The sequence below is a fragment of the Phalangium opilio genome, unplaced genomic scaffold (assembly GCF_054372755.1).
Source record: "Phalangium opilio isolate 3A_F unplaced genomic scaffold, DU_Popi_V2 ptg000042l_1, whole genome shotgun sequence".
NCBI lineage: Eukaryota > Metazoa > Arthropoda > Arachnida > Opiliones > Phalangiidae > Phalangium > Phalangium opilio.
The window spans coordinates 6,226,079-6,248,712 of NW_028324166.1; the positions used below are offsets into that span (position 1 = coordinate 6,226,079).

General features: G+C 35.6%; 2 protein-coding genes and 2 long non-coding RNA genes across 4 annotated transcripts; 1 reads left to right on the forward strand and 3 right to left on the reverse strand.

The window, feature by feature from the left end:
• The first annotated feature begins 27 nt into the window (after positions 1-27).
• On the forward strand, positions 28-18,863 carry LOC149678700 (calmodulin-like). Its single transcript, XM_089836650.1, has 5 exons — positions 28-3,363; positions 7,340-7,370; positions 7,439-7,582; positions 16,941-17,183; positions 18,779-18,863. The coding sequence occupies exons 1-5, from the start codon at positions 3,361-3,363 to the stop codon at positions 18,814-18,816; spliced, it is 459 nt and encodes a 152-aa protein (XP_089692776.1). The 5' UTR covers positions 28-3,360; the 3' UTR covers positions 18,817-18,863.
• LOC149678701 (uncharacterized) lies at positions 3,162-7,309 on the reverse strand. The gene is made up of 2 exons (XR_016366124.1): positions 6,356-7,309; positions 3,162-3,470 (listed from the first exon to the last, which is right to left on the reverse strand). It is a non-coding gene; the product is annotated as an uncharacterized LOC149678701 (long non-coding RNA).
• On the reverse strand, positions 8,039-12,517 carry LOC149678702 (uncharacterized). Its single transcript, XR_016366121.1, has 2 exons — positions 12,268-12,517; positions 8,039-8,932 (listed from the first exon to the last, which is right to left on the reverse strand). It is a non-coding gene; the product is annotated as an uncharacterized LOC149678702 (long non-coding RNA).
• On the reverse strand, positions 13,057-14,562 carry LOC149678703 (carbonic anhydrase 2-like). The gene is made up of 3 exons (XM_089836957.1): positions 14,547-14,562; positions 13,674-13,909; positions 13,057-13,161 (listed from the first exon to the last, which is right to left on the reverse strand). Exons 1-3 carry the CDS (start codon positions 14,560-14,562, stop codon positions 13,057-13,059), a joined length of 357 nt encoding a protein of 118 aa, XP_089693083.1.
• Positions 18,864-22,634: the final 3,771 nt, after the last annotated feature.

Here is a 22,634-nt window from a genome sequence, read left to right on the forward strand (position 1 = left end):
TTCCGAACCTTAGAAATTTTGTTATAAATCCCGTATAATCAGTCGTAAAGTTTTCATAAACGATATTGAAGAATCTTAGCCCGTTCCTAAAATGTTTCAAGGAACCAAACGTTTTTCTTATCTTCAAACTTCCTTAAATGAGCTTCAATTGGAAATGGAATCATGTATTACGTATTATTACGCAACAGGAAAGGTACGTTTTAAAGCGTCTTGATTATCAGTCGTGTTCACACTTGACTACAATGGGAAGCGACGAAGCGATTTGAGTCGCTTCAAACCGGTTCTTCTTTTAAGTGCGAATTTTGCCAAGTCTTCCCAAGGTCGACTAATGATCCAAAACATTTAGAATCTTTTTCTTTATGATCCTTCAACCAGTGTTTTCTAACTTTCATGCGATGGACGGCAAACATACCTAATAGAATAGACATTATAATTATTGAACTTTAAGGTCGAACATCAGAATTCGCCTTAGTCGACGTAATGTAATGTCACTGCTAATAATCAGCCTTCTGTGTAAAGAGGTTAGGGCTTGTCGTTGATTATCAGTCAGTCTGTCAGAAAGACAGGACTTTGGCATATAGAAATGACTACTTTCTCTTAAGAAATTTAACACTGCTTATTAATACAATCTAGCAGCCATTATTTTTGCATGCAGCATAAATGTCCAAATATAAGTCTAAACAGGAATGTATGGAGGGGTTTTGGAATGGCTAAAGGGGCTCCCGGTGTTCCCTTGATGGTGGAAACATATGGCGGGGCCTTATTTTTTGGGGTTTTTTTTTGAAAAGTGTAGTTCTTCCCTCATCGTCTGCTTAGCCATCTCCTGAAGGCGCTAAATGTCTAGTCGTTTCAAACTAGGGACCGAGCGGAAGAATTTTCACTTTTTGGCAGCCAATGAAAATATTTAAGCGGGAAATAATCGTATTTTGTCAGTCTATGACGTCACTAACATAAAATAAGCGACGCCAGATGTTTCCAAGATCATTTCACGCCTATTATGATTTGACCTTAGCCATTCCAACTCCCCTCCATTCATTCCTGGTCTAAATTGCGGAACTAAAATAAAAATGCGACAGTTCTAAGAAATTGAATCAAAGGCTATCAAAATCGCGCTATTAAGGAGGTAATCCTAGAAGACCTTGAGATTAAAACATATTAAACTTAGATGAAAGTATAAAATTACATTGAACTGAAATCGAAGGAGAAACTGTGATTACGAAAACAGTTGGAACAGTTTATATGGCTTCATAAAATTGTTGCGATAAAAAAAAATTAATTGTTTTTCGCACGGTCAGACTTTTAAATCAAAATCAAGATAAAATACGTATTTAATCTTCGACGTTTAGATTTTAGAAATAACGTTTCTTAAAACGACTTAACTAGAATTAATGTAAATTACTGAAGATTCAAATAATTAATTTCAATTATATTCATTTAATTATTCAAGAAAAACCTCTTTCTTCATAACGACACAGGTCAAAGCTAATATAGAACGAGTAATGAAGATTGCATCTGAAGTCGAAACACTATACGCATTTCATAGTTCATATGAAACGAGTTGGTAGAAGTAAATAAGTACAGATTGATATGTATAGATTGGGTAGGGAAGAAGAATTGGCTGTTGAAGTTATAACAGCTAGTGAGACAGATGACGTAATGAGGCACAGTTTTCGAATTTTCTGTGAACTGCGAATGCGGTCCAGAAATTGCGAACACTATCGCTTTGATCTGCCAAATGCGAACGCTGTTTCAGACTGACAGACAGGGAGACACACACACGTCCAATGCAATACCTCTCCTTGACGTCATCGTCCCTCGGAGTAGTAAAGACTCCACAATAATTTATTATATAAAATTTTAACGCCTATATCAATAAATAGCGATAGTTGGATATTCAGACGAAACCAAAATAAACCTCTCCGAGTCGATATGCAGTTTGCAATTAAGAGGTTTTTTTAAACAATTAAATTAATATAATTGACATTAATTTTTTTAATCGTCATTAATTTACCACAATTCTAGTTAAATCGTTTTAAGAAACTTTATCCCAAAAATCATTTTAAACATAGCTATTGTTGAAGTTTGAATTCAAGGGTATGCCTATTTAACAATTTTTGGAAATTTAGGGTATATAAGGCGATTGACTCACAGTAAGTAAATGATAAGAAAACCCGCAATTACGTGAACCTTTGATGGAAGCCCTACCATTGGGAGGTTAGACGTTTCTCGTAAACCCTAGCCGATCGCCGCGTACTTCCCAATCCTAGCGATGGGAGTAGAAGCCAAAAATTTATTTCTACGAAAACGATTGCTCAGACTTGCCAACTGCGAACGCCGCGGTGACACACACACATACAGACACATCCAGTGTAATACCTCTCAGTGACGTCATCGTCACTCGGAGAGGCAAATAGCACTCGTCGCAAATCGGAGAGGTTTATTTTGGTTTCCCAACTTGTTACATTAATCTGTTTTGGATAACACAGATACAATCCGAAATAGCTACCTTCTTCTAAGTAAGTTCTTGGTAGCGATGCATGCGGAAACATAATGTTACTTGACCCAGAAATATTGAAAAATGACAACTTGCTAATTAGGAGCTTTTCAAATATTCCAGTCTTTATTTTTAGATGGTTTCAACACCGCTCTTTCTAATTCGTGAGCGGCTTCTATTTCTTTTTTCGTTTCCATGGCAGGTCCTTATCATCCTAATTGCCTTTTGATATAGTATTTTTATTACCCAGTTTTTAAGATTATAAATTTTTGTGTCATAAAAAGTACCGGCGATAACATATTTTCCTTAAAAAACTTACTCTGTCCTAAAAATGAGCTTAAATATAAAATCTTGTTTATTTTTCAGCTTTAGTTATAATCTAATGAGAGATTAACCAACTTTTTCCATCAAGTTAATAAACCAAAAAACAAGTGTTTTCGTCATGATCTTTTTAAAAAAACATTTGCAAAGAAAATAAGGATCCAGAGATACAAGTGATTTTCCAATTATGTCTAACAAAATGCTGGTTTCATTAGCTTATTTATTGTTTAGTTTTGGAGGCTTATGATCATAAACTTATGATATTAAAACATTGTCTCGAAGAAACTGCAAGGGGTACGGTTTAGAGCAATTTACGTAAAAAAATGTTTCATTTAAAAAAAATAAATTAACAATAAAATTTTTTATTTCGTTCTTTCGGTAACGCTTTCGCAATACACTGCGTGAATACCCGGGGTATCGTTCTTCGCCGTTTACAATAGTAATCGAGATTCAGACTTTGTTGCGATAACATCGACAACGTCTTCGGCGGAAGAATAAGGACCTCAGTCAATATCAGTATTTGGATTAAGAATATCAGATTCAGAATGGTAAGCAACAATTCATTTCTGTTTGTATTTGAAGTATGTTTTGTACATAAACTTAAACGAGATGGAATCAATGGCAGTTGTTTAAAGTCTAGTTGCATTTTCGTGCCCTAAGACATAGAATTGAGACGTTTTCCTTATTAAGCCATTTGCAAAAAAGAGACTTGAAATATTTTAAGTTCATAAAATATGTTCCATAAGTTTGTCACTGGTCACAGAAAGCCTCTCATGAAGTGATGTGGGTGAAACGACATTGATTCTCGTAAGGAGACTCCTGGTGAGGTGCTGTCAAATATTTAGTACATACTAAATAGGAAGATGAGCTGCAAAACTGACTGTAGATAATACTCGCTTGTCGTTCTCGAACTACCTCTCAGTAAGTCTCTAGCATTACAAAGTATAGCTAGTGTCATACTTATGGAACATATCTTATAAATTTATGGCAATATGTACAAACAACTCTTGATTTTGTCTGGTACAGTACAAACAAGTTGGGAAAACCAAAATATTACCTCTCCGAGTCAAGACGACTACTTACAAACTTATTTACCCAGATATGGAAATGTTTCTTAAGTTAAAATTTATGAAATATGAAAGCAGTATACAAAGCATAGCAAATATACTGTAAATCAGACGACATTTTACATCCAATAATGATATACTTGTACACATTAAAATCATCCGATGGGGGAGAAACGGGAAATGAATAGATAAAACTTTGGAGGGATACTACCTTTACGTGTTTGTAAAGGCCCAATTTTCTACTCCTCAACTGTATGCCCTCTATGTTCAAAGCCATATTCACAACAGGGTTGCCATATAAACACTATCCTCTCGTTTCACCTCAACGATTTTCTTAGTTTGTCAACATGACTGTTAACGTTACATAACACCAAAGCTTATTTGTGGCTACACACACTGAAAGTAGATGCGTACCATGAAAAGCATGAAAACACGAAGCTATTATCCGATTACGATCAGACCTTTCACTGGTCTGGGCTGCGTTCAGCAGAGCTCACCAAAAAAGACAGCGGATTTTGGAAATGTTTACCGGTGAGCTCTGTTGTCATAGCTTTTCTCCGGTCATCGGCGTTTTATAAATGACGCTAGCGCAATAAAGCGTGCAAGGTACCAAGGCTTAACAAAAATTGTATGATAACATATTTATAGAGATAGATAACAACTTTTATAATTAAAATTAGAAACTAACATATATCTTAAAATTCTCGCGTGATCAACTGGTTTCACGCCAATTAAATAGCTATAGTCCCATAGAGCTATTTGTATTGATTCATCCATGGTTTTTTCGCCAAGCTGAGAACTACACGTTTTACGTCACGTTATCCAAAAGGCCGACTATTTTCTTTGAAGACCGCGCTAGCTCAGCGCTAAGCACCGTGACGTCAAAATTCAAAAACAAAATCCCGTTATGTATGACACTGCTAACAGCGCTGGGCTCTGCTGAACGCGGCCCAGATTTCCACCATGATTATATAATCTAAGCCTAATTATTTAATAGTGTATTTAACTTTCGGCTCACTCTGAACCGTTAATGTCTCTGCATTACAGAAACGAAAACCAAACCCAAGCGTTTACTTTTTGGTTCACTAGGCCCATTAACAAATAACAGTTCATTTGACCAACATTGTAGCGTTGCGCTTGTATTCACTTTAGGAAGGATTATGCTATAAACAAATGTAGTATAGCTTAAGTAATATATAAACATCCATTTTAAATAATAATATTAAAAAAAATCTTTGGAATATCAAAATGAAATAGAGCTTTAAAGCTACAAAAGTACTAAATGCATCATAATTACGAAAAATATTTCCACATATTCATTTTATATTATTGAAAACGGGAATATTAAGGCTCTGAAGGATTTCTTTACACATCAAAACAAAAACGAACTTCTAACGCAGCGCACTAGTGTAACAACGGACGGACACATATAGACAAACACATAGACTATTGTTTTACCCTTTCCGTATTAATTTTGAGTTTAGAGACATGATTATCTTAAATATTAAAATAAATATAATTAATATTAAATATTTTCTTCGATAGTTGTTCGCCTTATTGAGCGTTACATCGTTTTGAAAAAGAATAATTAAACATTCTTGAGAGACTTGACTAATATTGGCGTTTGAAATGAAGCATACGCCGGTTGCGTCACCTTACTCAAATAGGTAGTATATAAGGGTGTCGAATCGCAGCTATGGATAAGAACAGCGCAATTGCGTGAACCTTTGGTGGAAGCCCCACCTTAGGGAGGCCGGACGTTTCTCGTAACCCTGGCCGATCGCCGCGTATGTCTTAACCTTAACGATGATGATGGAGTAGAAGCCAGGTGTACAGACTGGTGTCCATGTGGGATGGACAAAAACAAAGACCAGAAGATGGTGGTGTTAGAAGCCAGGTGTACAGACTGGTGTCCATGTGGGATGGACAAAGAGCAGATGACGGTGGTGATTAGAAGCCAGTTTGTACAGACTGGTGTCCATGTGGGATGGACAAAGACCACAAGAGGGTGGGGATTAGAAGCCAGTGTGTACAGTCTGGTGTCCATGTGGGATGGACAAAGAGCAGCAGACGATTGTGATTAGAAGCCAGTGTGGACAGACTGGTGTCCATGTGGGATGGACAAAGACCAGAGGCTGGTGATGTTAGACAGGCAATGGAGTAATAGCCTGTAAGTGTAATACAATTTTCGAAATTTCCGGAAATTGAGAACACGTTTGCTCCGATTTGCAAACTGCGAACGCGGTCACGTGGGTATAACAACAGACAGACACACACACACACACACACACCCACACACACACACACACACACACAGACACGTCGAAATTAGAACCTCTCCGTGACATACGTCACTCGGAGAGGTAAAAAGCATGCACGGTTATATGTTTTTACGGGTGACGATGTAAAGGGATAATTTAATAGAGAGACAATTGGTTTAAATCTGTTTATATTTATCAAAAATGTAACTTACCAAAAATGATTCGTTAATTTAAGATGAGCTATAAGCTTAGCGTCTTATTATTTAGTTTATAATATATTAATGCTAGCTTATTTGTAAGTTTTGTTAGTGACTTTGAATTTATTTTGACAAATTATAAAGATGTAATGTGATTATTTTTCAATTTCATAGTCATTTTTTAACAAGTGACTAGCGGAAATTTATAAATTATAATTAGACTGGCTTTGCTTAATTATCTTTAGCAGTCGTTTGGAAATTCCTTCACTATGAACATAATCTAATCTTTTGGAATTCTCCCTACTTTTCTAAAACTGTTCTTGAACTTAGGGTTTTCCACTTTTCAAAACTGTATCTACACATAAAAACAGCGTGTTTTACTCTTGATAGCGTACAGTGTCGTAGTGTTTACGTGTGACGTAGTGCTGTGTTATTTGGAGGAAATGTGAAATTTAAAATTAACGGGAATAACGCTCTGTGAAAAATCACTAGCTTTAAAGGGAGGGTGAAGTGGAAAATCAAGTAATGGTTTTTATCGATTCTTTTAGTTTTAATTATAAGACAAATATGCATAGTGAAACATCCAGGAAATACCCAAGAATGATGTAAAAATTCAAATTATTTCGAGATTTCATGGATAATTAGAAATTAGCTCCTTCGTCCAATAGCATAACGCCCTACCTTTTTGTTAACAATATTTACTTGACACGCTGTAGGCCTATATCTCGCACCAAGATTGTCACATCGTGCGTATAGTTTAATCAAATTTCATTCCACTTGGAGCGTCCAACGGGAATCTTGTTGACAATTACCCTATTATTTGGAGGTGCTTATTTCAAATTTTCTACGGAACCTCAAACTAATTTGAATGTATGTTTTACTATGCAAATAAGTTTTATAATTGGTTGGAGAACCGGTGGAAAATCACTTGATTTTCCCTTTCACCCTCCCTTGAAATAAATTATTTGTATGCCTTACTAAACTAATTGTTCACTGTAGGCTGAAGAACTTTCCGAAGAGAAGATTCAAGGTGATACATTTCACGTGTTTCTTTAGTACCGTACAACATTTTTGAATAAATACTTACATTAATAATAGATATCAAAGAAGCTTTCTTGCTGTTTGATAAAGACGAGGATGGCAAAATTACAACTGATGAGCTGGAGGCCGTCATGAAGTCGTTAGGCAGAAATCCGAGTGAAGCCGAATTACAAGAAATAATCAACGAAATAGATGTTGATGGTGAGAATTAGGCAAAGTCTTTGATTTTCTTAGGCACCAAAATGTTAATTCATAATTTGTGAGAATTTAAATTTGGCGAAATCCTTAGTCTAAGACTCTCGTAATTTCTCTAGAACAAAATTATTTCTCCATTAGAATACAGAACTTAAAACTATACTAGCATTTGTGGTTTGTGAAGTATCAGCTGCTATTTTAAATAATTTTTTGCAAAACTAGAAATTTACTCTACACTGTCCCAAGTGACTTGTTTGTTTACCAGTTGTAGAATTTTAAACAGTCGGTTGTTGAGTTATGTCCGACATTTTTAATTTAACCACAAAATTCTCTAAGTCTCTTCGCTATGCGAAATACACCAAAGACTAGTGTCGACGCGGGCTTGATGTTAGTAAAGAATCTGTAGCCTGGCTTTCCACAGCCCATGGAAAATATTTTCCGAGTAGTCGGAATAAGTCAATATTTTTCGAATTTAAAACGTGAAACTTTAATTTTCCATTTAATAACAGCCATTTTGTCAAATTCGATTTGCAAAAAAGTACAAATATTTTTCCTTCATACAGCCAAATATTTTCAGTAGTTCGGATTTTTGCTTTTTCATAAATTTTTAACTTTGACTAAATTCATTACCACTCATGTTTTGTAGCAATTTTAGGTCTAGTCCAAGATCATAATGTAGGTAAATCAAAATCTTGACTACAAGCGATATTTCGCGTTTTAATTATGGACATTTTGCTGGTCTGCATTGCGACAAAAACTTATTTAAAAAATTGCATCTGTTTTTAGAGATTTACGGTGAAAATCCAATTTTTCGGGCTTGGGTCAAGTTGCAAAGCGATTAATTTGAAGGTTAACAAGTATTTTCGTTCAAAATTCAAGTTTTTAGCCTTTAAAAATTACAGAAACCTATTGTTTGCAATGTTCAAAATGACTAATTGCTGACTAGGCCCTATGTTGTTCGCTAAGCCTTAGTTTAGTACATTTAACTCAAATCAAAAAACTTGAGACAAAAACACTCGAAACACTACTCGGAATTCCACGATTACACAGTACTTAGCAGTTCCAACACAAACTGTAGTTAGCTATTGTGAGTTGTTGAGTTGACAAATAAAAGATAGACTTGAGAGTGCGAACTGATTTTGGTGAAATACAAAGTAAGTTTTATATAATTGAAGTTCCCACGCTACGTCAGTGACGTATCGGACAGCCCTTGTGTTACCGTGATTGCGAAGCGGAAGTTCATACTTTATTGCCATCAACGGACAGAATTTCTCGTCCCCTGAGTTCTTGAATTGGTCTTATTTCACCAGCAATCGTTTTACCAAATTCATTTTTCATTCTCCTGAGTTTCCTTAACTGCGAATTTATGTTTAAATATTAATAAATAAATAGTTACTTGGTTCGATCTTTAGGGTAGAGTGTCATCAAGAAGGAATTTACTATAAGAAGGCCTAAAAAGGCGTCCGGTGCGCGCGTGATAGTCGACAATCCCCCCCTCATGGCTAGAGGGAGGCTGGAAGGCAAGGCGGGACTTAATATTTTATCTTACTCTATGTTTTCCACCTTCTATCTCTTTTACCTTTTCGTTAAGCCTTGGTTTCGTTTTTGGAACTCACTAAATCATAACAGAAGTGAGATGAGACTAGAAGTGAAGGGCTCTAGAATTGATAGTAGATCCTGGCACTAGTGAACAAATTTGAGGATTTTATGCCGCTTCCCACGCGCCCACACTACTGAGAAAAAAATTGGTCGAGTTCCAAAAACATTTCCTATCCCCTTCCCCAAAACCTAAAGCGGCCGAACACGGACGCGGCTAATTGAATCTAGTTCGGCCGTCTACCACCGCGAGCGTCTCACGTTTTGGAGGGAAAATTCAGAAACCGCCACTAGAGGGCCAACCGTTCTTGTGTTATCAAGAATATTCACTTTCGCCGAGTGAAGAATTTGGTTAGCTCAGTACTTCTGGTCTCATCTCACTTCTGATCATAAGTATAGTACACTTGATTCGATTTAGAAACAATTATAGAACGTACGATATTCACGTAGAGACACGTATTCAAAATCCATTAAGTTAGGTTCAAAACCTTTAATGAACTTGTTAATTGCAATTAAAAACCATTCCCTAACCGTTTCAGCACCGCTGGCAGCCTCCATTTTCTGTTTACTTTGCTCGAGGTTTTTTTTTCTCTATTCGGAATACGTCAATCGCGTCTGTATGACCTATCCCCACGGGATCCAATAGGAAAGCTGTGACACTCTTTTATTTTTAAATTGAAAACAAAGGGCAAGTGGGTTAAATAGTTAATTCAGGTAATCAGTTGTCTAGGGGAAAGTTATTGAGATAGGCAAAAGTGTCAGCATTTAAAAGACAGAAACAAACGCATGGAACTGGCAATGATTTTAATACTAAACTTAAAGCTAACTTAACTAAACAAAAATACACTAACTAAACAAAAATACACTAACTAAACAAAAATACACTAACTAAACAAAAATACACTAACTAAACAAAAATACACTAACTAAACAAAAATACACTAACTAAACAAAAATACACTAACTAAACAAAAATACACTAACTAAACAAAAATACACTAACTAAACAAAAATACACTAACTAAACAAAAATACACTAACTAAACAAAAATACACTAACTAAACAAAAATACACTAACTAAACAAAAATACACTAACTAAACAAAAATACACTAACTAAACAAAAATACACTAACTAAACAAAAATACACTAACTAAACAAAAATACACTAACTAAACAAAAATACACTAACTAAACAAAAATACACTAACTAAACAAAAATACACTAACTAAACAAAAATACACTAACTAAACAAAAATACACTAACTAAACAAAAATACACTAACTAAACAAAAATACACTAACTAAACAAAAATACACTAACTAAACAAAAATACACTAACTAAACAAAAATACACTAACTAAACAAAAATACACTAACTAAACAAAAATACACTAACTAAACAAAAATACACTAACTAAACAAAAATACACTAACTAAACAAAAATACACTAACTAAACAAAAATACACTAACTAAACAAAAATACACTAACTAAACAAAAATACACTAACTAAACAAAAATACACTAACTAAACAAAAATACACTAACTAAACAAAAATACACTAACTAAACAAAAATACACTAACTAAACAAAAATACACTAACTAAACAAAAATACACTAACTAAACAAAAATAACTTAACACGAAAATAAACATTAATTCAATACTACTAATTAATTAAAACATAAAACATAGGGTTGGCTGGTTCCCATTAATAAAAGAGTTACGGTACCGTATTACTTGGTTTTCATTGTTCCAAGGATGGACTTCGGGTTTTCATTATCACGCAAACACTCATTCGCGCACTTTTCGGATCGCGCTTTCTTTTGTGGCCTGGAGCCTCGGTGGCCGAATATTCGGTGCTTCGGCCGAGAGCATGGCCGAATATTCGGTATTCGGTATTCGGCAAAATCAATATTCGGCAAAATCAATATTCGCGGCATCACTAGTAGGGACGAATCGTTCACCTTTTTGGGTAGAGCCCATGGAAAGTTTTCTTGATATTGGGCTTTCAACCCTCGGAAAGTTTTAAGGATGTTGAACCCTCGGCTTTACTTTGCACGTGTTTCAAAGATTGTCGAAGGGAACCAGCGCATTGGGAAAACCAGCCATTGTAATTTATACATGCATTTTATTCGTAACCAAGACCTTTTGTTAGCCTATCCAAAAATATCTATTTTAAAGTTTAAAGGGATATTGAACGTACACTAAATTTAAAGGGGTACTGAACATATTGTTATAAACAAATTTAAAGGGGTACTGAACATATTGTTATAAAGCGCAGAGCAATGACGGACGTGAAAGGGGTGGGGCTTACTTGTCCACTAACACCAGCGTAAGAGTAGAAGCGTAAAATCTAGCGACTTAGGCATTCTTATAGTAAATTGATTCTTGGTGTCATAATGATATCAGGAATACTAAGATTTCTTCAACTTGGAATTTTTAACGGGTAGTTGGTTTTATAAAATAAAACAAGTGCTCTTCTCCATCTTGTTGGAATGTTGCTTCATCTAAGTAATGTGACATAGATGTATTGCAGGGTAGCATTTCAGTTGCCAAAAATATTTAGGGCCCAGTCGCTTAGATTAGTCCAAGCCTTGGCCGTCGAGTTTTTGGAAGGCAAAAAATGTAATCTTTTTATATTAATTATAATACTAAATTGAGCACTGATTGACTTTCATTATCTTATTTAAATTTTAAAATAAATGTGAATAAACTTAGCTAACTAAGGCTTAACGGTTTCGCACAATCATACAATATTCTAGCATCGGTCCGAACCGGAAATAAGCATAGTCCACTCACTCACGCTTGTTTCTAGAACAGCCAATGTGATCGATTAGGCTATGCTAGCAAAATGACGTAGAAAATGACGTCAAGAGCAACAATTTTTCCTATAAGCTCGTCCTATTTTATAAAACCAGCAATTTCTGGGGCTTTCTGCTTGAATTAAAGGATAACAGGTGTAGAAACCCCTGATGTCATGCATAATTTATTTTAACTTATAAATCACGTGGCATTGACCATCATAATGTTAGAAGTAAACGATGGTCAAATTAAGTACTGAAAGGGCAATGTAGTTTTACGTTACTTGTCGGTTGGTGACGGGTAGAAACTGTTTAGCCACGACCCACAAGACTATCTCATCGAAGTTAGGAGTAGTTAAAGAACCGTTGTACGTCCAGTAACTGAAACCTGATCTGACCTCGGGCAGTAAGTTTAGTAGGTTGATTCGATGTTTGACTGCAATCTTACGCGGTGTTTCCACACGTTTAAGATTATTAGTAATGAAAGCTAAGTGGCGTTCGGCACGTCTTGATTTTGACAGCTATAAAAATTTAAATTAAGCTGTGGTTAAAGGAATAGTTCAGGTAACATAACATTATACCTTAAAAGAAAGCCTTTTGCTTAATATAAAAGGAAAAATATTTAAAAATAACTATAATAATTAATAATAATAACTAAATAATTACCATTTAATTAGTCTTAAAAACGAGGACTATAGCGTCGCGTGGCATCTACTAGCCCGAACCTCTTACTCATGCGATCGAGTGGCCTATGCCTACACTTACCCTTATATCTCTCAGCCTGTGAGAATCCTACCAATTCCTTTAGATATGTGGTTCGATTTAGCAGACGCCACTAAACCAATGGCGCCGCAGTAGTCCTCGTTTAAGTTATTTTGTAATAAGATATCATTTATTTATTTTTAATATTTTTCCTTTAATATTGAGCAAAAGGCCGTAGTTTTATGGAATAATGTTATTCTACCTGTACTTTTCGTTTAAATAGAAGTGCCCATATGTGTGTGTCAAAACAGTAATTGACAGTAGAGCATTATCAGATTAAATGAAAGTGGATAATTATAAAACCAAATTTTTTATTTTGGCACCTTTCCAATGACGCCGATTACCAGTAACCCTTGAGGATTATGTTCGGCTTCATCATGCTTGGCAAACTTAATGTTTTTATGCACAAAATGAATCTACAATATAATCGTAAAAGAAGGGACACTAATTAATTTTATAATTTTTGTAATGCGAGGTTAAGCAATAAGGGGCGAGTTATTGAAGGACAGAATCAGAATAAGGGGTGTTATCAGGAATGTATGGAGGGTGGTTGGAATGGCTAAAGGGGCTCCCGGTGTTCCCTTGATGGTAGAAACTTATGGCGAGGCCTTATTTATTTATTTTTTGAAAAGTGTAGCTCCTCCCCCATCGTCTGCTTAGCCATCTCCTGAAGGCGGTAAATGTCTAGTCGTTTCAAACTAGGGACCGAGCGGATAGAGGGTGGAGTTAGTGGAAGAATTTTCACTTTTTTGGCAGCCAATGAAAATATTTAATCGGGAAATAATCGTATTTCGTCAGTCTATGACGTCGCTAACATAAAATAAGCCACGCCAGATGTTTCCAAGATCATTTCACGCCTATTATGATTTGACCTTAGCCATTCCAACTCGCCTCCATTCATTCCTGGTGTTATATATTTAGATCATACCTCCATGGCATATCGAATTGAATTTATAGCGTGTTCAGAGCCATGATAGCCGCCCCTTTTACCAAAGTGAAGATGCAATTGAACCAATTGGTAGGAGCAATTTCCAGCCGGACCACCAGTCACTATGATCGTGTCGTTGACCGGAAACGCTTTAACTGTAACACGATACAAATAGAAAGTGGCATTTTGGTTGATATAATAGCACGTTATAAAACAAGAAAGACAATTTTGAATATCTGGACTCCGTCAAGTGATTAGACTCCCTCTTATGGTTGAAACTAAAACTTTTTAATAGTAGTAGCCACTGCGAAAAGCGTATTTTTAAAGCGAAGCGAATACCAATCGAACTGTAAATCTATTACTCGAGATCCGAATCGAATACCCGTTAAAACTAATATTACTAGTTTAAAAAAAATCTAATTCGAATACCCGTTTTTTTCCAAAAATAATACTCAAAAGTTCGATTTCTCGGTTTTTGCAGACTAATATTCGATTCAATACGATTAATCGAATTTTACCCCTTGGGAACTATCACTCTGTTTAGGAAACATAATTCGAATTTCTTTCCGAATACTCGTTTTGTAGTTTGTCTAAATGGCAAATTCGACAAGTCTAATCGAATACTGATAAAAAATTGGAGTATTCGCATAGCCCTAATAGTAGTACCAGGGATAGATTTAATTTAAGAAGTAGGAATGGAGAACGGTTAGTATTTACTTTAGTCCGACTCATAGCCCAGTATAGAGCCCCTCCCTCCAACACGTAGCGAAAAGTTTAAATTATCTTTTTGGCTCACTTAAACTACGTTTTGATAACGTTGCTGACGAGGACGGTGAAAAATGCGTAATTCCTTTTTACCTCTGTCGCTATGACCCGCCTCTTCTTTCATACTCCCCCCCTTTCAGGGGAAGGAAGGGGGTCCTTGACTATGACCCGCCCGCATTACTCTGTTCTCCATTCCTACTTCTAAAATTAAATATATCCCTGGTAGCACTGACACGTATACCACACTTTAAAACTGTCCCTCAAAGACTTCCGTTATGTACTTACTGGCATGTCCGTTGTTTTCGAGGATAATGCCAGATAATATTTGGCTATAACCTCTCAAATTGAGTGGGTGATCATAATTAACGATCTTAATGTTATTGTCGCTAGTATTTATGTGAATTGGGGATTGCTTCAATCGAGAATCGCGGGGAAGCATATAAATCTGGGCTATTTTGTGATTCATCGTTACTACAATTGAAAAAATGTTTCACATTTTAAGCATGGAGATTTATGGTATTTTTATGGATGCTTACTGTTTGCGGTAACTGGTAGCTTCGGTATTACTAACCAGATCAAAAAAGTCAATAGATATACATGTTGAATTACGGTAGGCATCGTAGATTTCATTATTTAACTTTGAAGATAATTTCGATTAACTATATTTATATAGGTAATTTGACAAAAATTACTTCGTACAAGCCAACTAACGTACCTCAAAGGGTATCAAAAGGACTTCAGATTGTATCTTTACTTGTCTTTTATCGTCTTACACGATGGAAAAATCTCTTGATAAAACATAATCCTTTTAAAGGGGTATTTAGTGAAACATAATATGATTATCTTAGAAGTAACATAATATTTTAAATGATCGTTTCAATCTGTTAAATCAGAAGTAAATAGATTATAAACAAGAAGTTAATATCTCCCCGGCATGGGCGCGTTATGAAAGTTGAGATTCCCGCTCCTATTCCGCGGCAGCGCACAAATGGCGTAGCACCTAGCGAACCACTTGACATGTACCTAACGTATCTAGTGTCGCGCCGCTCAGACAAAGTAGTGCGGGTTATTGAAGGTTTAATCGACGTGCATGCGTTCTAAAGGTAATTTCAATCAGCTGTCTGCTGTGAGACTGTGACAGTATAGCCTAGGCCTAGTACAAAATCTGTGAAGACTACATGTGATTGCCTATGAATGTGATAAAATAGTAATATGAAAAATGGATAAGGAATATGATTATGACGAATTCGTGAAACAAAAAGATGAACGTAAAACAATACTACAATGTTGGGAGAGCCAAGGACGTTTGAAAACTTTTGTTTGCAACATGATGGAAGAGTATGCGGTATTATTCTTAGGTTTCAGATAAAAATTGCACTGGGTCGATACCGAAGGCGAAACTAAAATCGTTTTTTACGCGGCATTATGAAACTAATTACAGTTTTAGACTTTAGTATTTTAATATAATTTACCATAATTCAGCATTTACCCGCACTACTACGGCTACCAATGATATTGCCCTAAATTTACTCCCATGATGCTCAGTAATTTGTACTGCTTTCCAATATCTCTTGTCGCTTCTATGACGTCATGCGAACATCCTATTGGTTACAAGCAAGCCACGTGATACTCGATACTCATTTTACATAGCATGCAGGCGGGAAGGTATGATTGACTTAAAGCTATTAACTTTTTGATATCTATTTACTTTTGGTTAAATTAATGCGGCAGCCATATAGATCTTAAAAAAATATAGTCTTTCTATGGAAGAATCTTGTTTTTATATAAGAAATACTGAACAAGTCTCGAATTTAAACAAGATGGGCCAAGGCCAAATTTGCGCCAATTGTTTCGCCTGATTTAGCATTTTAGTACGTTTATTAGTAAGCTATTCTCTTACCTCTCACCCCGATACGATTACTTAAGTCTATCGTCAACACACAAACAGTGCGATTCCCCATGTTTAACCTCAACGCGTCACAGTGCAATTCCCAGCTCCCCTTCATCACATATGGCCTAGTGCAAAACGTATAACCTCATGGAAACCTAAGGTATCCATTCCCACATTCTGAGGACGCGGTGTCGCTTATAGATCTTTTCAACGCTAAAAAGGGGGCAGTAACGGGATACATTGCCGTCTCTGCATACAAAAAAGACAACAGCGCAGGCGCCAAAAAGCGAGATGGTAGGTGGAGTTTTACCCCCCCCCGTCTTTCCCTCTTAGTTACATCGAAATGGTCTATTGACGACCTATATTATGACTTGAAAAACATTGCCTTATCTCTATTGCAAATCATGCGCACTTGATAAACTAAAGACAGCTTAAACGTAAGAATACATGCGTGTTAAATTGCATAGGATAAAAGGTAGTGTTGATTAAAATCTGAAGCAATTATGCCTATTTAGTAGTCGAGGAAGCTAGTGTATTTTGGGCTAATAACTGAATAGCAGGTCGTACTTAATTCATCTGTGCAGGTCTCTTAAGTCTATCTTTCTTTCAAGGAAACGGCACAATCGAATTCCCTGAATTTCTCGCCATGGTGACGAGGAAAATGAAGGAACCTTATAGAGAAGATGAAATTAAGGAAGCCTTTGCTCTATTCGATAAAGATGGCGATGGATTTATTAGCAACGATGAGCTACGGCAAGTTATGGTTGCGTTGGGAGAAGAGATGGATGAAGAACAAATTGCCGATTTCTTCAATGACTACGACACGGATAAAGATGGACGTATAAGTTATGAAGGTATGTGGGTGCACGCGGATTATAACCCTATTTTCATATAGCCCTTCAACTCAAAAACGGTGAATTTCAAACCCATATATATTCTTGGAGATATATATCGAAAAGTTTTTTTTCGCATGCATAGAAGTAATTCATTAACGAATTTGACCAAACTCAAATGTTGCTATTAGGGATCTGGTTTGCTTGAATTATAGGCTGGATCTGCGTACCCCCTAATAGGGCAAATTCGCGAATTTTTGGATCATTCACCGAATTTCCCCCGCTTGGTAGTGCAACGTAATTCGCGATTTGTCCAACACTGCCCCCTATCCATTAAGCAAGTTAAGAATTTCTCTTCTAGACACGTAACATTTTAGCTTAATGATTTGCCCCTAATTGAAATTAGACGTTGTGAAGAACGTTAGTATCTTTAAAAACCAACATGCTGATATTTCATACTGATGTCAGGTGAACCCAAAGACTTTCTACTCTTTGTATCTACAGATACAGGAACCTCTTCTCAGTTTCCAGTCACTCAAAACACTTGGACAACGGTTTCGCTAGTTTTCTACAACAAAAGTGCAAACAAGTTCATTGACCTCCTTAGAACAAACGCGGTAAATGGAGTGCTGACCCTGAAACTATATTGTATATCCCGCGTATTTTAGTGGTTTTGTACACTTCATTTCATTGTCCAAGTCGTTTCAGTTATACCATTACGAAATTTTAAGAATTCGTTATGAACTAGAAAATAATCTTTATACTCTTTTTGGTGAAATTTGTTTTTTTTTCTTATTTGTTTTGTACAAGGGTCGATTAGAATAATATTAACTTCTAAATTATACGTTTATGGCTCCTTAAAAACAACTGCGATTACCAGTAATCCGATATTACCAGTAATACAGTAGTTTTATGATGGAGTGGATTAAGCTATATAACTTAAGACCATTGAAAAGATAAAGCCAGTTCCACGGGCGCTCCAAAATCAAGGACTTTAAAACGCTTATATTCAAACTGCCATATTAAATGTATAAACCAGGAATGAATAGAGGGGAGTTGGAATGGCTAAGGTCAAATCACAATAGGCATGTAATGATCTTGGAAACATTTGGCGTGTCTTATTTTACGTTAGCGACGTCATAGACTGACGAAATACGATTATTTCTCTACCAAGGGAATGTTCGCTAGGTGTTCCAAAAGTAGCTGGCCCAACCCTCTTATCCACATACTCTATTGGCGCCACCTATCTTTTTTATGCTAAAGCAATGACGAAAGAGAATATATCTTTCAAAGCATGTAGTTTAGTCTTGGCCCGAAAGCCTATCGACAGTCAGTTTCGAACTTTTAAATGAGAATATTTTATAACGGAATTGTTTAAAATTCATATTGGTTTGAAGTTTGATCGTAAGATATAAGTAGACTAAACAAGTAACACTTCCAAGAATTTGATAATGTCTGACGTATTATAGTAAACTGTACTCTGATTTGTCCATTGTGTCCTCTAGATGCATTTGGAAAATCTAACTTCGAAATTTTACCCCTCATTTAAATCCTCAGTAGCTAAGTGTTAGTGTAACAGATTATAGGTTAATGATTTTTTTTCTTTTCGTTTGCAGAGTTCACTGTTATGATGATGACCAAGGAAACCCTATGAAAACAATTCTTGTCTTTCAGATAATCGAATAAAAACTATCAACATTATCATATGTATTGTTATTGTGATTATTTTTATTTTATTCTAACCCGCATATAAGAGGTCGCCTTTAAGTGTCTTTGCATTAGACAGGCTTAACAATTGACCGAGATCTTGCATCAGACAACAATAATCAAAATAGACAACACGGTTTTTAAGGTGCGCCCTATCCAACGATACACTTGCGATCTTAATACGATAATCCTCAAAAAACAACTTTCAAAAATCTTTTTAATAATTATTATTGGTTTTGTTAAATTTCCAAACTGCAGAAAGTATACCAGCATAGAGATATGACTAATGTTAAACCTCTCACTTAGAGAAGTATAACTAGACTTATGGTCAGCTTCTAATGATTATGATATAAATTCTTATCGCATGTTTCTTAAAATTCAAATTTTACGAAATGGCAATGGCTCTTAAGCCATGTTCACACTTACAGAAAGAGCTGCTTCTAAGCTAATTAAAAACGCTGTTCTTTAAGTTCTTTTGCAAACCAATATGACGCGGGTTATTTAGTTTTAAGCCTTTTTTCACCTGAAATGAGTCTGGTCTATAGCCTTTTCACCTGGAGTGAAAAAAGCGTGAGAATAGTGATAAACTTAGCAGGCAGCAGTAACGGAGTCATTATAGCCTAGTGTACAAATATAAAAGTGTTAAAGTTTCAGCCGAGTCTATCGAATTCCATTTTAAACTTTCCTGAACCGATTCTCATGTAAGTGTGAACATAGATTAAATTTAGTTCTCCAGCTCTAACTTCCCTTCAAAGGTGATAAAATATATTAAACTATTTTTAGTAATATTAAATTAAACTAAGTGTTACATTAAGTGTTTTTATCTTTCGTGTCAATCATCAAAAATCCTTTATGAGATAAGATCTGGATAGCAAAGAGCATATATAATGCAGGAGAGGAAATTAGTATGTTAGAAATACAATACTACTAGACGATTTTATGTAAGGAGCTTCTTATACACAAGACATTTGTAAAGTTCCAGAAGATAAACTAGCTGAGATGATCGTTTATAATCGACAAAATATTTCCAAAGACAAATTTGTGCTTGTCCATTGTAAGCATCCAACTGCTTTGACCAACGACGTTGTACATACTGTATGCCCACTGGTTATTAGTTACATGTTATAAATTTCAACACCTTAAAAGTTGCAGCTTGACTTTAAAGGACCGACTAACAATTAAACCAACAACAAATCTTTTGAATTTTTATAACGGCTCGGATCTCGTTCGCGGGTTTTGAGGCGAGAAATGAACAACTTGATTGGCTTGATTTTGCCATGTGCAGAACCTGTTTTACCCCTAGAGTCTGACTCTAATCCAATCAGAAAAATAAGAGATTTATTTTCATTGCTCAACGACAGATGGTACTACAGTCAACTTCGTTAGTCACGTGATCCTATCCCTTAGATGGAGGCGAGACCAGGGCAACTTGTTTATTTGTTGGTTGGGTCTATTGATTTGGATTGGTAAGAAAATGGATTTTCGTATTTTTTTTTCTGGTAATAATACTTCAATTCAAGTAGATGTTTTTGGGTCAAGTTCCTCAAAGTTGGGTCCGGGAACCAGTATCCAATAAGTCTGTGAAAAACATTCGATTCTAGATCCGCAACATCACTAACCCGTAACGAACATCATTTTTTGTAATTGAAAGTCGTAAGAAGCGGTATTTTCTCGAAAAACATAATCATGCAGATAGGTAATCCCAAAAATATTTAGTGTTTAGTGTTTTCCACTTCCTTAAAACACCCTGGTAACAGCGGATGGCTTAGCAAAAAAAATATATATATTAAAAGCAACCCAACTTTATTAAATCTGCTCTAATTACGAAAATAAGATCGCATTTGAAAGAATTAATAAGAGCAATTTGTATCGTTTAGGAACATTGCACTATAAAAGGCCATGTTAACGTATTTGCTACATTCCTAGCCAATGTACAGAGACTCCAACCAACACGTATGAGAGGTAAAGCCTTCAAATAATCGGTAAAATAATAATAATAATAGCATCGGTATTCGCACTTAGCGGATGAAGCCACTCTTTACTTCTGAATATATATAAAAAACCTTGCAATGCCCCCCAAAAAAAATTAAGCAATGATGCTCGCGTGGCGTCAAGTGAAGGGGTTATTCAACGATAATAAACATTTCTTAAGATCTAAAGGATAAGTTCCCTACGTCAGAAAAGAAATGCGTAGGCAGAAGGGCTCGAGTCAACAATGACAATTGATGTTCTAACACGGAGAGGGGTAATGCTTAAAATAAATTAGTGCAGATGGGAAAATACTGTTAAGTGACAAAGCATTCTAAATCGCGCTTTCTCAGAGCAAGAAAAATAGTATTACGTAATATAAATAGATTATAGCATAAGTTACTAAGATATGTTCCATAAGTATGACACATCCTATACTTCGTAATACTAGAGACTTACAGAGAGCTAGTTTGAGAACGACGCGAGAATTGACTGCACTCGGTTTTGCAGTTCATCTTCGTATTTAGTCTGCACTAAGTCTTTGACAGCGCTTCAACAGGCGTCGCTTTGCAAGAATCTATGTCGTTTCACCTACGTCACTTCATGACAAACTTATGGAACATATCTTATGCACTTATGATAGATGTTAAATGTAAATTTATTATTGAATATTGTTTAGTTTGTGATTGTCTTTTGCAATTATATTAAACTCATAAGATTTACTAAAGCAATAAAAACTAACTCCAGAGATAAATTAGTTATGGAATTATGGAGGGCCGATTTAGAAGTGGTAGTTGTGTTGTCACCCTAAATATTGTCTCCGATATATCATGTAGGCTGTTAATATGTTACACTTTTGTATCTCTTATAATTCTAGTCACTAAAATGACTGAATTATAACATATCAAATTCTGACCCCTTCTCCAAAATTCAATAATATTCAAATGAGTGAGAATATTTCAAATTGACTTATAATATTTGAAATATCGATTCTCTACGCATAATTCCACTCCTGACTTTATTACCTCTTTGGTTGCATAATAAAAAAATTGAAGGAAAAAAGCTCTCGAGTGTGATTATTTAACCCTCGAAGAAGGCTCTTATGTCTTATTTCATTCAATCATCGATAAGATCAAAAGTAAATCAATCCACGGAGTTTTTGAAGATTTTTCTGTCGTTTATCCACACTTTTTACATTCATTTACACTGAGAACGAAAGGTTTCGAGATCAGCAAACTGATAAAGGGTTTAGAGCAAGCAAAAGTATAGCGTAGAGAAATGGATGATTCGTAATTCTTGTTTAGCACAAGACAAAAAATTTACAGCTCTAGGCCACGGGAGTGTGTCAAGACAAGGACAAGTGCGAGAAACGGCGGCGGGTTTCCAATTCCTTAACCAGTGTTTTCCTAAAGGTTCGAAGCTGAGATACATCTTTTGTCGTATTATAAATAAAGATATGTAATGTCTTATTTTTATATTTGAGAGATGTTCATCTATAATTGACACAATCCAATTCGACCAAAATTCTTGGTGAAAATATGATTTTATAATCTGTGTTAAACCAGGTCACAGACTAAACCCCTACTAGAGGACTACTAACTCCATCGAAACTTATACTTATTTCACTACTATATTAGGTTAAAATTTTACTTGAACTCTATTTTTGATGCAACGTGGAAAACACTGCCTGAAGTTATACTCTTTCCGAACCTCGTTACGGTGCAACTACCCAGCGTTAGAGTTTCGACCTTCATCGCTTTATTTACTCTTGCAAAGAGCCTTGACGTTAAACATATA

Coding starts and splice junctions, on each gene's coding strand:
- LOC149678700 (XM_089836650.1), top strand. Junction 7,371..7,438: donor TTCCGAAGAGAAGATTCAAG/GTGATACATTTC, acceptor CATTAATAATAG/ATATCAAAGAAGCTTTCTTG. Junction 17,184..18,778: donor TGGACGTATAAGTTATGAAG/GTATGTGGGTGC, acceptor TTTCGTTTGCAG/AGTTCACTGTTATGATGATG.
- LOC149678703 (XM_089836957.1), bottom strand. Junction 13,162..13,673: donor CAATTCGATATGCCATGGAG/GTATGATCTAAA, acceptor ATTATATTGTAG/ATTCATTTTGTGCATAAAAA.